This window comes from Hyperolius riggenbachi, chromosome 1 (genome assembly GCF_040937935.1).
Source record: "Hyperolius riggenbachi isolate aHypRig1 chromosome 1, aHypRig1.pri, whole genome shotgun sequence".
NCBI classification, from domain to species: Eukaryota; Metazoa; Chordata; class Amphibia; order Anura; family Hyperoliidae; genus Hyperolius; species Hyperolius riggenbachi.
The window spans coordinates 184,278,276-184,293,315 of record NC_090646.1 but is presented as its reverse complement, the minus strand read 5'-3'; the positions used below and the strand labels follow the sequence as shown (position 1 = coordinate 184,293,315).

Here is a 15,040-nt window from a genome sequence, read left to right as displayed (position 1 = left end):
TGCTAGGGGAAAGCAGAGATTATGGTTTCTCAGTGAATAAAATCATCAAGGAATTTAGAAACAAATACCTCTCCCAAGTAAGATAAGCAATACACAAGCATGGGCAGTTTATCAATGGCTTTATCTGTTAGGATTTTCGCTAGGACACACAGAGCAGCCAATGCTTCTATTCAGTGAGACTCTCTCAGGAGTCTTTTAAAATCTGACAGTAATCCAACTGCACTATTGTTTATTGATCTTTTAGTCATAAAGTACTTCAGCTGACAGCAGATAAGCATCCAGGGAACATTGATATGCTCTAAATTCTCCCTTTTGCTACAGCATCATATTTCCCACTTTATGTTTATTCCTATCTGGCTGCAATGCACTAATCCAAATCTAATCTAAATTATATCATCACATTACGCCTGTGACACTGTAACAACTATGGCTGGAAGGACAAAGCAACTGATATTTACTTCTGTTTCACATTAATAAAGATTAGAACTACTCTGCAAGAAGTGAATAATATCATAATGAAAAGGTAAAATCATACACATTAAACTGCTCAAATAACTTACTGCTCAGAATTACAGTAATAATAATACACTATTTGGAATATGCTTCTGGGTAAAGTAATGAGATGGACCAATGAATCCCATTTACATGACTTATGTGCATACAATACATTAAGACCCCTTTCCTACTTGCACGTGTCGGAAAAATGCGAGGGTCATCGCAATGCACAGCACTTGCGCTTCAATGATCATCGTAATGAATGGAAATCACTATGTGTTTACGTATTTTTGTCTGCTGGATTACGGTCAGGACTTTGACCATTCCAGAACATCTTCTTAATTCTTTATTAAATATTCTTTAGTGAAATGACCTGTGCGTATAGGATCTCTGGTACTGTTCAGAATTCACTGTTCCATAAATGATGGCAAGCTCTCCAGGCCCAGATGCAGCAAAACAGGACCAAATAAGAATACTCCCACCACCATGTATCACAGGTGGGATACCATGCTTATGCTAGAATGCAGTATTTTTATTTTTCTAGATGTAACTCGTTTAAGCATAGTTATATTTTGGTTTCATCTTTCTACAAAACATTCTTCCAGTATGCTTTTGGTTTGCCCATGACAGCCACACATCTGGAGACTGTTCTGTCTTGGAGTCATCAATCTCAGACCCTAGCTCCCAGGGTAGCCCCATCAAGGCTGTCCTCTGTAATGTCAGATCGATAAACAACAAAACAGCAATCATACATGATCTAGTAGAGTCTTCTGATCTGGCCTGCCTGACTGAAACCTGGCTTTCTGAACCAGTTGGCCCCACCCTGGAGGCTGTCGTGCCAACAAACTATTCCGTGATATACTGCAACAGGAAAGAACGCAGGGGAGGAGGGGTTGCACTTTGCTTTAGATCAGCTTTGAAAATCAGACCACTTACTGTAGGTCCTACCAACTCGTTTGAATGCTTGGGGGTGCAACTTTCAGCTGAGAAAAACATTAACATATTGCTGATCTACCGCCCACCAGAAAAACACTCAGACTTCCTTAAGGAACTTGTAGACCTCCTATGCAACCTAACACTGGAACACCCCAGATGGATTGTTCTTGGAGATTTCAATACATGGGTGGATGACTCCTCTTCAAAACTTGGAATAGAGCTACCTCGTGCCTTACATGAACTGGGCTTCCTCCAATCAATCAGCTCTGCTACTCACAGGAAAGGCCACACTCTGGACCTTATATTCCATACTGGGCTGTCAATAGCCAATGTGGAAATTAATCCTGTTGCCTGGTCAGACCATCACACTATCCACTTCTCCCTCTCAATACCAGCTGTCAAACACCAGGTCAAGAATCAAATAAAATATCGCCGCTTAAAAGGGCTAACACCTCAACATATCCGAGATAACCTTAGCTTTGATGAATTGACTGACTCCAGCTTGGACCCTGATACTCTGGTGTTTAAATGCCACAAATGTGTGTCCTCCACCTTTGAGACCATTGCTCCTCTGCGCACCAAATATCTTACTCCACACCATCATGCACAGTGGTTTGATAACGCTATAAAAGAGCTGAAAAGACAAGGCCGAAAACTTGAGAGACTGTGGCGCAAATCTCAGTCCCCAGAAGACAAACATGCCTTAATCCTCCACTTGAAGAGCTACCAAAAGGTAATCACGGGAAAAAAATCATCCTTTCTATCACAAGAGATTGCAAATGCAGTTAACAAACCAGCCCAACTGTTCCGCACAGTGGAAAAACTCTGCAACCCGGCATGTCAAAAACTTAACATCGAGTCTTCAAAGGACCTCTGTGACCAATTTGCCCATTTCTTCACAGACAAAGTCTCCGCTATAAGGTCCGCCATCCAACTTACAGCATCTGAGCCTAATATAGCGCCGAAGACCATTAGCAGAGACAATGTAACACCTTGGTCAAACTTCAAAGAAATTGATGAAGAAGTCACATCAAGCATCCTCCTTCACGTCCGCCTAACTACCTGTGACCTAGATCCTGGCCCAACACAGTTCATGTTGAACTGCCCCGACCTGTTCGTACCGGTATTCCTAAAAATTGTTAACTGTTCCTTAAAATCAGGGATATTTCCTGCTTTACTGAAGGAAGCAATCATCAGGCCTCTCCTCAAAAAACCCTCCCTGGACCCAGATGCAATGACCAGCTACAGACCTGTCTCTAACCTTCCCTTTCTGGGCAAGCTAATTGAAAAAGCTGTTTACCTCCAGCTAGAAGCCAAAATCCTACAAAACAACAGTTATGACCCATTCCAGTCTGGCTTCAGGAAACACCACAGCACTGAAACGGCCCTCATCCAAATATGCAACCACCTGCTCATGGCAAGAGACAGAGGAGAGTGCTCCATCCTCATACTGCTAGACCTTTCTGCAGCCTTTGATACAGTTGACCATGACATCTTGATAAACAGGCTACAGGAATACTGCGGCATTGATGGCATAGTTCTTCAGTGGTTCCAATCCTTCTTGAGTGGCAGAACCCACAAAGTGTCTATGGGGCCCTTCCTGTCCACCCCTGTATCACTTAGGTATGGGGTGCCCCAGGGCTCAATCCTCTCTCCCCTGCTTTTCACGATTTACATGTTACCGCTGGGAAAACTAATCCAAAAACATGGCCTGACATACCACTGCTATGCAGACGACACTCAACTATATCTTTCCTTCAAGCCTGGTGTGACAGACCCAACTCTAACTATAAACGCCTGCTTACGTGAACTACAGCAATGGATGAATGACAACTGGCTGAAACTAAATGCAGACAAAACTGAAGTCCTTCTGATAGGAGGGCAGAGCATGATAACAAAACAACTTAACTTGCAGTCTTCACCACTGGGAATAGGAGGCACGGATCTGCGCAGCTCTGATCATGTGCGTAGCCTGGGAGTTCTAATTGATTGGGATTTAAACTTCAGAACTCAAATCTCTGCTGTGGTGAAATCATCCTATTTTCACCTGAAGAACATTGCAAAAATCAAGCACCTCATACCCCCAGAAGATCTGCCAACCTTAGTCCACGCCTTCATCACATCCCGACTGGACTACTGCAATGCTCTCTACACTGGCCTTCCAAAAAAGGTCTTGTACCGACTACAGCTGATACAGAATACTGCTGCCAGACTGCTAACCAACCAACCCCGTCACTGCCACATAATGCCAGTCCTGCACTCCCTTCACTGGTTACCTATAGAATGGAGGGTCCTATTCAAGATCGGCCTACTGACATTTAAATCCCTGAATAATTTAGGCCCTGGATATATGAAAGATATGTTGCAGCTGCGTAGCAATCCCCGCATTCTCAGATCAACAGGTTCTAATAATCTAGTCATACCCAGAGTCCACTTGGAAACTTTTGGTCCCAGAGCCTTCTGTCATGCTGCCCCTACGTTTTGGAACTCCTTACCTCAACAGATCAGGACAGCTCCATCCCTGGACGTGTTTAAATCCAGACTGAAAACCCACCTGTTCAGTTTGGCATTTGCAGAAATATAACTTTTGTTGTGTGAATACTTCATCCTACTAATTACTGAATCTGAGAGAGCCTAAGCGCTTTGAGTCCTATGGGAGAAAAGCGCTATAGAAATGTTATTGTATTGTATTGTATGTGATGTTTTAGCAAACTGTAGATTGTCCGCAATATTTTTGAGAAAGAGCAGTGTTTTTTTCCTTATAACATACTCACCAACCGATGTCTTGAAGAGCTCTGTCACCCAACGGATCGGATACCTATACCTACCAGGCAACAGAGTAGCCACAACGCTGTACATACACGTCATCAACCTCCGGCCTCCGTCATGCAACAACTATTTACAACCTCAGAGACCCGCTGAAATCAGAACGATCCGTTGTTTATCAGTCATTTTGCGTCATAGCGACAGTTTGTGGGTATGAACCTTTGCTCTGCAACACACCACTGCTGTTTATTGTTTCTCCTGAGAGTGAACTCACGAAATGTACTCCCCTAATAATTAGTCAAGTATTTTGTAGGAGCATAAAAGAGAAATGTTATCTCAGAGATCTCTTAAGGTGCATACATACCTTTGATGGATGTTGTTCATCAGGGATTTTGGACCCGAACCCTTTGGGCGACATTACTGGGCCAGGCTGCGTAGACGCGTGTCAGCCGTGTAGCTGACGTTGCACTGTGTTGCTATAAGGGAGGTGGAGGGATGACAGCAGTACATGCGTGACTTCATGCAGCGGGCGGAGGGGCTGCATGAACAATAGGATTGGCTGTTGCTGGGGGTAAGCTGACCCACCGGGTGGACCACTTGCGGGTCGCGAGCCTGTGAACACCCGCCTGAGGCTGTGGTTATCAGCTGCCTCAGCTAACTTTAGTCTGGCGTGTGTATGAGCCTTTAAGGCTAGCAAAGTAAGTTAAAAGCACTTTTCAGGCTTGAACACACACTCTCAGCTGAGACTTGGAAAAGCAGGCATCTCAGCAGAGAATCAAGAACATGTACAGGTGTCATGCTCATTTAGTAATCAAGCATAACACATCTCTAAACAATACCAATGAACACGCTTTTTGTGATAGCGCTTACACCTACCCCCTCTCGCTTGTGTGCTGTCCAGTTGTCCCTGCAACCCTTTCCTGCTCCCCTGTCTGGGCTGTCGTTCTAGTGAAGTCCTCTGGTGTAGCTATTTGACCCGTTGGGTCGAAGAGCTCTTTGGAACTCTTTGTGTCACAAAGTAGTTTCCAGGATAAGTGTATGCCTATTGGACACAAATAGACCAGATTTGTGCATGCCCAGAAGGAAGAGGCTCGTCCTTGGAACTCATCCAGGACATGAGTACTTCTAAAGAGCCAGTGAGTTGAATAGCTACATCATGGTACACCACTGAAACAATGGGCCGGACAGAGGAAATGGAAGCCTTTATGCTATCCAGAGCCTCACCTCTTCATAGATAAGTATCAAACTTGAAGTGCATTTCCTCACTTCAAGATTCCTTTAAGAACAACACTTCTCTAACCAGCTACACAGACTTCTATAATAGAACCAAGAAAATCCTCTGAGGTAAAACTCAGTGCACTGCTAAATGACTAAAGATATCAGTCTCGTGAGATTAATCTCCCAGGTTTACCTAGAATGAGAAAAAAAAACCTCATAAATGAGCAATTAATGAGGGATTACTCTTGTTCCTCAGTCAAGTCTATGGAGAAAAGTAGGAGAGATTAATTGCTAATACTTTCTGCTATGCGACTGAATTGTGAAGGTGTGTAATTGAGAGAGATAATCACTCATTCACATGACTGAAAATTATGCAACACTCATTTTAATCTGTGTGATCCAAGCAAAGTGAATGGTCTCACGAGACTAAAATCACGCAATGGAGGGAAGTAAAATGCCTAATGCTGGGTACACACTGTCAGATTTTCCGTGCAATTTTGCGACCCGATAGCTTTTTCTGCACGATTCTGCACTGAATTCTCTTATCTTCATTAGTTTTTCTTATCTTTTTCCATTCACTGCTATGAGAAATCGAGCGCGGAAACTATCGGGAGGAATAACGGACATGACGGATTTTATCAATCGGATCCATCTATCGCACGGAAAATCGTAGTATGTGTATCAGGCATAAAGCTACATACACACATCAGATACACACGTCAGATATGAATCTTTGGAATCCATCTGAAGCATAGGTTTGGCAGGAAAGTTTGAACAATGGATTGTATACTTGAAAGCAATCAGTCTGGATTTAAACAATGATGCTGGCCAGCTTCCCTGCTCACTACACAGTTTTTGGCAGTTGGACAGAGCAACTGCCATTCACTAAGTGCTTTTGAAAATAAATAAATCCCTGAGAATCCCCTATGAAGAGATGGACTAGTCCAAAACCTGTCACTTCTGTCAGATTTCTACTACCTACTGTAAGTGACAGCAACATAGGAGAAAAGTAAATTCGGGCTCATTTTACAATGTAAAAATGTACTTCTTATTTGTATACGTTTGCACATATTTTCAATTTTAATATTTTTCGCCATAGTGCCCCTTTAAGGCCGCTGGCTCCTTGCTGTCCTCCCAGCCGCTCCGATCACCTGCTGGAAGGCCCAGTAAATCTGAGAAGTCGTGTTTCACCACACATGCAGCCAAACTGCGCTTGCTGTGACTTACGGCACTTCCACAAATTCGGAAGATTGTGGGCGCTTTGCAATTCCTCGCCACCAGTGGGTCCCAGGCCCTATTTCACATCGGTACACTATGGTGAAACTGATAGTTTAAGCTTAGTTTCCACTGCAAAATGAAATTGCTAAGCGCTTAACAATTGTGATTTTTCAGTGCATTTTTATACATTACTTCAAGCCGAATCACTCTGCAAAATGCTAAATACAGCAAGATTGCCATTTTAAACAAATAGCTCCACCGCAGTATGAATACCCTCATAGGGTGACATCGCACTAGCGTTTATCCGATTGCCAGCAATCGGCAAGCACAACACAATCATCCCCAGTGTGAACCAGCCCTAACTCATCAAAGTAACTCACTAAACAATTGACATACCAATATTGTACGTAAATTGCTTTATACCAAATTACTGTTACATTCAGCAGTTTTATATGATAAACAGACCCTGCAATACTGCACAGCCCACAAGGGATTATAGCACTATTCACTAATGCAGGTCTATAGCTTCCTTTCTCACTTCCCAAAACGCAACCCATTACTGGGAACTATACCTTTAGATTGTAAGCCTAGTGTATACACTTTGATCATGCACCCCTCTCATTGGGCACTCTTCCTGCGTACTAACGCAGACTAACTATGTGGTCCAGCCTTTCCTAAGGAACCCCTACATAAAATTGCATCTACAGTGTTCTCCCCAGGCTCTTTTAGCCGGGTGCTCCACCCAGCTAGTTTTGGTGAGCAACCGGTTGTCATGGGCTCACCACCTCCTATTCTGTAAGCAGAGTTGCACCCAGAAGCACCGACCCTGAATTCTCTATCTCGCCCCCCCCCCCCCCCGCTACTTTTTCATGCCACCTGTTTGGAAAAAATTTGTGGGGAGAACACTGATCTATAATATAGATATATTACACACTGCAGAGACGTTAAAGAGTAACTGTCAGGCTGCAGAAGCTAATTTAAACCTCTATTCTCCTGTGTTAAACAGTTTAGAAGGAAGCCCAAAAGCAATTAGTGAAGATAAAAATCTCAGTTACCTTTGATGTGTGCTTATCAGCAAGTCTGTTATTCTTAAGAAGACGCAAGCCGCATACCATACTGCAAAGCATTCTGGGGCTCTCCCCTCGGCTGCTAATGAGACGTTACAGCAGCTTGTAATCGCGTAGCACTGATAAATCTCGGGCAGAGTACACTGCAGGAGTCAGCTATTGTTCCTAGCCACATGGCTCATTAATATTCACTGCACACTGTGTTATTTAGTACCAGCTTATCTGTGATCAGGAAGCAGGCAGGACATGAGGACACATTTGACAGAAAAACATGGAGCCTGCCATGAGCTGTCAGGAGCATCTATCTCTGCATATACTATATACAAATTCTGTGAAATCCAAACTTGGACAGTGAAACGCATATGTAATGTAAGTACAGCCAATCTTTAGCTACTGATATATGTGTTTATTTTCTCTGAGACCTTATACCTAACAGCTCCTCTTTAAATGAAAGATATCAGACCAATTTTACCACCTTCCATGTAGTATGAGAGCATACTCTACACAGTTTATTCTATTGGGCTGAACTCCCCATCAGATAAAAATATTTGCAAGATCCTGCACAGAAAGATGCTGTACACATTCAAAAGATCAGTATCTGCAAAAGGTCTGTTCCGATGTTCCTGCAAAATGCATTTATAGTCTGATATCTGCAGAGCCTCACACACCTTGTTTAACAGACATTCATCTGCAGATCAGATCCACCAGGATGGATGTTCAGATAATTGTCAGATATGCAGATGAATGTCTGTTAAACAAGTAGTGTACGAGATCTGCAGATATCATAGACTATGAATGCATTTTGCAGGAACAGATCTTTTGCAGATACTGTTCTTTTTTATGTGTACAGCATCTTTGTGTCCAGCATCTTGCAAAGATTTGTATCTGATGGGGAGTTCAGCTCCATAGAATAGACTTTGTAGAGTATGGCTCTCATACTACATGGAAGGTGGTAAAATTGGTCTAATGCTGGGGATACACGGTACGTTTCTGTACCGTGTATCGACCAGCTGATCCGGGCAGCTGATAATATTCAGCTGGCCCGATCATGCTGCTCGACCAGCGCCCGCTCGATTCCCGCCGGTGAACAATGGCAGGGAATCGAGCAGTGATAAGGAAGCGCCGGCGGGGACGAGCGGCAATCGATCCGCGCGGACGAGCGGGGATGCACCGGCATCTGGCGCAGAAAACGAGCCGTGTATGCCCGGCATAAGATCCTTCAAGTGTGTACACACCATAAGGCTCTATAAACACATCCAATTTTTATCTTCAGATAAATGGCCAATGTTACCACTTCCATGTAGTATGAGGGCAAACAGATTTTGAATACTATAAACATATTGTGTAGATAAGCTCTCATACTACATGGCAGTGGTAAAATTGTCCAATCATCTACAGACTAAAACTGGATGAGTGTATGGACCTATATGTGTGCTCTGTGTTTTGCAGTAGGAACAGACCCTTCCAGATCTCGTGACTGAGAATATCATATACTGTACTTACAGTATTTCATGGTGAACGCCTTGCATTTAAAGGAGTACTGTAAGCCCCCTCCCCCCCATAAAATAGTTTAGTTTACCTGGGGCTTCTCCTGGTCCCCCACATACATCCTGTGCCCATGCTGGGACAAAACGATCCTCTGCCGGGGTTCAGTTCCTGTTTTTGCGACTTGTCACAAGCTACTGCGACTGCACAGCCCTGGCCGCACACATACCTGCTTCGGTCGCCGAAAGCGCCCTGCGCTGGTGCAGTACGCATACTGTGCAGTACAATTTTACCGACGTGAGCGAGGAAGCAAGCGGCCAGTGCTGTGCAGGCGCAGTGGCTTGTGACATTAAAGTCTCAAAAAATGGAAGTGAGCTGGGGACCAAAGGATCGTTTTATCACAGCACGGGTACAGGACATCTGCGGGGCAGAATCGGTAAAAGTCCCAGGTAAGTTAAATTATTTTCTGGAGGGGGGGGGGGGGGGCTAACAGTACTTCTTTAAAATAAATCTAAAGAAGAGTTTTCAGCTACATGAATAAAACAAAGCATATAGCTTTAGTACCAGTGAGGTGCAAATAAATCAGGTTTGCATGAATTTAATAAGAATTGTATACAAATTGGACCAGCCACAAGTACTTCCTGCTTGAACTGATGCCTGAGGCGCATATACAAGCTGGTAATAACTGCATCGCTTGGCAACATTTGTAGCAGGAAAGAATCTTTGGCTTCTTTTCACCCTGGTTAATTTAAACAAGAATTCACTGTATTTGCTGCCCCGGTTAAACCCCGAGAGATGCTAAATAATGTACCCCGTGTCCCGGGCATGCCTGCTGGCGGTGCTGGCTGTCCTCTCTCCACTCCTTATACGGCACCGGTATCTAACTAATTGACCGCAGTACGAGCTCTGTAGCAAGACACAGCCGCTAAAGCTTTTCAGCCGCAAGGGCGCAGCCATGTCTAAGCACTAGTACTGACAGATCGCGCGGAGAATCATGGGAGTAGAAGTCTACAGTCCACTTTTGCCTCCTTGAACATCTTCAAGGAAGGACTTCCTTTCCCAGAATGCATTTTAGTGCTCGTTCTGCGCAGCTGCAGGAGAAAGCCTACGTCACATCAATCAATACATTACTAACGGAGCTACTTGTAGTTTGACCAAGCATGACTACTGCTATTTTTTTTTTGCATTCTGTTTAGAGAAGATTCGCAATTGTACAGTTAAATCAAGGCATTCTACTACCACCAGTTATAATCATAAAAGTCGGTACTACAGTTCATACTTTTTTGTGTATGTTTATGAAGTATGCCAACACTGTAAGCTGTGTCTGTGCAAAGGTGACCATGAAACAGATTGGGCTCTATTCACAAAGATGACTAAACACCGAAAAATTTTTCACATTCACTAATATTTTCCGCATGTTATCCGCATGCGGGAAAAAAGATGCGGAAACAGCCATTATTCATGTGGAAATCATGCGGTAAAAAGGTCGCATGAAAAAGTGTTTAAAAAAAAAATGTTAAAGTACAGCAAGCACAGAGCCCATAAGCCTCCACACTTCATTAAAGTCAATGGGATGCGGAATATATCACCTACTATTTGTAGGTGATAAAAAATCGGTAAATAACGACGAAATGATGTGCCTGAACATTTTTGAGAATTGATTTTTTATTGCGGAAAATACCGACTTGCGGAAATTTTTCCGCATGAATCCCGCACTTTTACCGCACTTTTTCCGCATGCGGAAAAAACATGCGGAACATTTTGAGAATGTCAACTTGACGGTATTTTGGTCGCAAACTTCCTGCATGTACTTTACCGCATGCGGGAAGTCTTTGAGAATAGAGCCCATTGTATTGCTTATGTATTTTACAAGTTACTTGCTTCTAGGACCTCCCTCCTCATAGACTCCCTTGTGCAATAAGTAGAATTAGGGCCAGTTCACACAGTCAGCTGCCGGTGTTCCAACATTTAAAGGGATATTGTTCCTTTTTAGTAGAATCAGTGTCCCCTTGCCCGCTCACCGGCAGCTCATTTTGCATATGTTGAATGCTCTCCTGCTACTAAGCAGAAAAGCATTCGGCACCTTTTCCTGTGACTTCATAGTCATGTTTTGAGCACCTAGGAGGACACGGATCCACAACGCTGCATGCGGCATCTTGGAAAATTTGATCGAGCATGGCGCTTGCACAAACTCGTAAACATATTGTGATGAACACTCCCATTCATCTCAATGGGGGAGGTGGTGGATCCCTGGCAGTAAACAATGGGAATGGATGCTGACAGGCACTTGTCTGAATCAAGCCTGCATTGTATCACAACTTATATACAGTGAGTGCAGAATTATTAGGCAAATGAGTATTTTGACCACATCATCCTCTTTATGCATGTTGTCTTACACCAAGCTGTATAGGCTCGAAAGCCTACTACCAATTAAGCATATTAGGTGATGTGCATCTCTGTAATGAGAAGAGGTGTGGTCTAATGACATCAACACCCTATATCAGGTGTGCATAATTATTAGGCAACTTCCTTTCCTTTGGCAAAATGGATCAAAAGAAGGACTTGACAGGCTCAGAAAAGTAAAACATAGTGAGATATCTTGCAGAGGGATGCAACACTCTTAAAATTGCAAAGCTTCTGAAGCGTGATCATCGAACAATTAAGCGTTTCATTCAAAATAGTCAACAGGGTCGCAAGAAGCGTGTGGAAAAACCAAGGCGCAAAATAACTGCCCATGAACTGAGAAAAGTCAAGCGTGCAGCTTCCAAGATGCCACTTGCCACCAGTTTGGCCATATTTCAGAGCTGCAACATCACTGGAGTGCCAAAAAGCACAAGGTGTGCAATACTCAGACATGGCCAAGGTAAGAAAGGCTGAAAGACGACCACCACTGAATAAGGCACACAAGCTGAAACGTCAAGACTGGGCCAAAAAATATCTCAGGACTGATTTTTCTAAGGTTTTATGGACTGATGAAATGAGAGTGAGTCTTAATGGGCCCGTGGCTGGATTAGTAAAGGGCAGAGAGCTCCAGTCCGACTCAGACGCCAGCAAGGTGGAGGTGGAGTACTGGTTTGGGCTGGTATCATCAAAGATGAGCTTGTGGGGCCTTTTCGGGTTGAGGATGGAGTCAAGTTTAACTCCCAGTCCTACTGCCAGTTTCTGGAAGACACCTTCAAGCAGTGGTACAGGAAAAAGTCTGCATCCTTCAAGAAAAACATGATTTTCATGCAGGACAATGCTCCATCACACGCGTCCAAGTACTCCACAGCGTGGCTGGCAAGAAAGGGTATAAAAGAAGAAAAACTAATGACATGGCCTCCTTGTTCACCTGATCTGAACCCCATTGAAAACCTGTGGTCCATCATAAAATGTGAGATTTACAAGGAGGGAAAACAGTACACCTCTCTGAACAGTGTCTGGGAGGCTGTGGTTGCTGCTGCACGCAATGTTGATGGTGAACAGATCAAAACACTGACAGAATCCATGGATGGCAGGCTTGAGTGTCCTTGCAAAGAAAAGTGGCTATATTGGTCACTGATTTGTTTTTGTTTTGTTTTTGAATGTCAGAAATGTATATTTGTGAATGTTGAGATGTTATATTGGTTTCACTGGTAAAAATAAATAATTGAAATGGGTATATATTTGTTTTTTGTTAAGTTGCCTAATAATTATGCACATTAATAGTCACCTGCACACACAGATATCCCCCTAAAATAGCTAAAACTAAAAACAAACTAAAAACTACTTTCAAAAATATTCAGCTTTGATATTAATGAGTTTTTTGGGTTCATTGAGAACATGGTTGTTGTTCAATAATAAAATTATTCCTCAAAAATACAACTTGCCTAATAATTCTCCACTCCCTGTAATGCATGTATTGACTAGTATTCTCTGGCATATCTGTCTTCCTTTTAGGGCTCTTTCACATTAGGGCAGATTTTCTGCGTTTCAACGCAAAGGGTAAAGTTTGCGTTACCCAAGGTGAAATGAAAGTCCATAGACTTTCATTTTAGCTTTCACATATAACGCAGCCTTTTTGTGCGTTGCGTTACACTGCACCCAGGCGCAGTTTTTCGGCCGACGCTAGCTTTATGCGTTACAATGTTAGTCAATGTAAAACGCACACTATGCGGGTTTTTAATCCGTTAACGCAGGCAATCAGTCCCAGAATGCAACAGAGGAACAATGTAGAAAGTTGAAAACTAAAAGAAAAAAAATTACCTGCGTTTTTCTACGTGCTGTAACGCATTGAAAACGGATTAAAAACACACACTCACTGCAGTGCAACGCATATCAAAACGCATTAAAACGCATACAACAAAACGTATGCTTTGAGCGTTCTCCAACACAAGCTCTGATGTGAAAGAGCCCTTACTCACATTGTTAGTGGGTGTGTTTATAGATTATGGCAGTTGGTGCTGTATGTTTTTTTTTCTTGTCTGCCAGCAGTAGGAATGGTAATTTAAAGAGGAACTTTAATCAAGGATTGAAATTAATGACAATTAGTGGCTGATACCCCCAGGGCGGGGTTTGTATTCTTTTGCGTCCAAGGCCACTGTTACCAGCCGCTACCCTTCAATATAGGTAGCGAGATGACTCCTTGCTCCTGTGGTGCCCTAGGCCATGGCCCTGGTGGCCTTGCTCTAAACCGGGCCCTGGATACCCCCTTTCCCATGATAAATGTTTACCTTTTCTTGAATAGATCATCAGGGGGTCTGTATGGATGATATTGCGATGCAGTGACCATGGTCCTGGCAGTTTACTGTCTTTGAACCTCATTACATTGGCCTCAATTCACTAAGCAGTTTAGACTAGTCTACTGGTGGTTTTTAGTCTACTGATGGTTTGGTCAGTTGTATCAAAGAGGAATTTACTATTACCAAATGTTTTAGATCTGTTTTTAGACCTGGTCTAAACCATTTGGTAATTAGGTGGGTAAAGCAGGGGGAATTATCATATGCAATTCACAAACAGGTATCTACGACTGACATCCTTCTCCTCTGATGAGCTCTCCTCTGGATACAATTAATCTCCTGCATAATTCATTCAAAACGTTCCATCCTCACATCTAAAATACCTCACAGAATTACTTTACCTACAGAAATCAGCTGGTGTAAACTCTGTCAGAAAAAGTGGGCGTGGTTACTCCTTGTTTGCCTTTGTGAATTGTGTAATTTCTGAATGTTAGACCAGGTCTAAAAACAGGTCTAAAACATTACACCAAACCATTAGAAATGGCCGAACCTCCGATTTTCGGGTTCGCGAACCTCCGCAAACGTTCGCAAACATGCAAACTTTTGCGAACTGCAATAGACTTCAATGGGGAGACAAACTTTGAAAACTAGAAACATTTATGCTGGCTACAAAAGTGATGGAAAAGATGTTTCAAGGGGTCTAACATCTGAGTTTTTGCATGGGAGAGTGGGATACACGCCAAAAGTCCAGGGGAAAAATCTGAATTTGACGCAAAGCAGAATTTTAAGGGCAGAAATCACATTACATGCTAAATTGGAGGCCTAAAGTGCTTTAAAACATCTTGCATGTGTATATATCAATCGGGCAGTGTAATTAGAGTACTGCTTCACACTGCCAGACCAAACTCACTGTGTAACGCACCGAAAACAGCTGTTTGTGTTGTGATGGCCGTGCTGGACTGGTGCGCACCATGGCGAGAGTGCAGACGATAGCAGTTTTCAAGCCCATATGGTCGCCAGGCTGAGGCAGCTCAATGACAGAACAACAGTGACTGTCCAGATGATTGAATTTGGTCTGTCCACAATAAAGCAACAACCTTATTATCTTTGGTGTGCCACCCCCGAGACACTCATATAGCCGGCGGTCATTGCTTCATT

General features: G+C 43.2%; 1 protein-coding gene across 2 annotated transcripts in view; it reads right to left on the bottom strand.

Annotated features, from left to right (window-relative positions):
- LOC137546789 (glutamyl-tRNA(Gln) amidotransferase subunit B, mitochondrial-like) overlaps positions 1-10,161 on the bottom strand; it is a 185,014-nt gene extending 174,853 nt beyond the window's left edge. For both annotated transcript variants that reach the window (XM_068269631.1, XM_068269642.1), the window contains exon 1: positions 9,997-10,161. In XM_068269631.1, coding sequence (XP_068125732.1) covers positions 9,997-10,142 — 146 coding nt within the window. In that variant the 5' untranslated portion in view covers positions 10,143-10,161. The remainder of the gene's footprint in view (positions 1-9,996) is intronic.
- Positions 10,162-15,040: the final 4,879 nt, after the last annotated feature.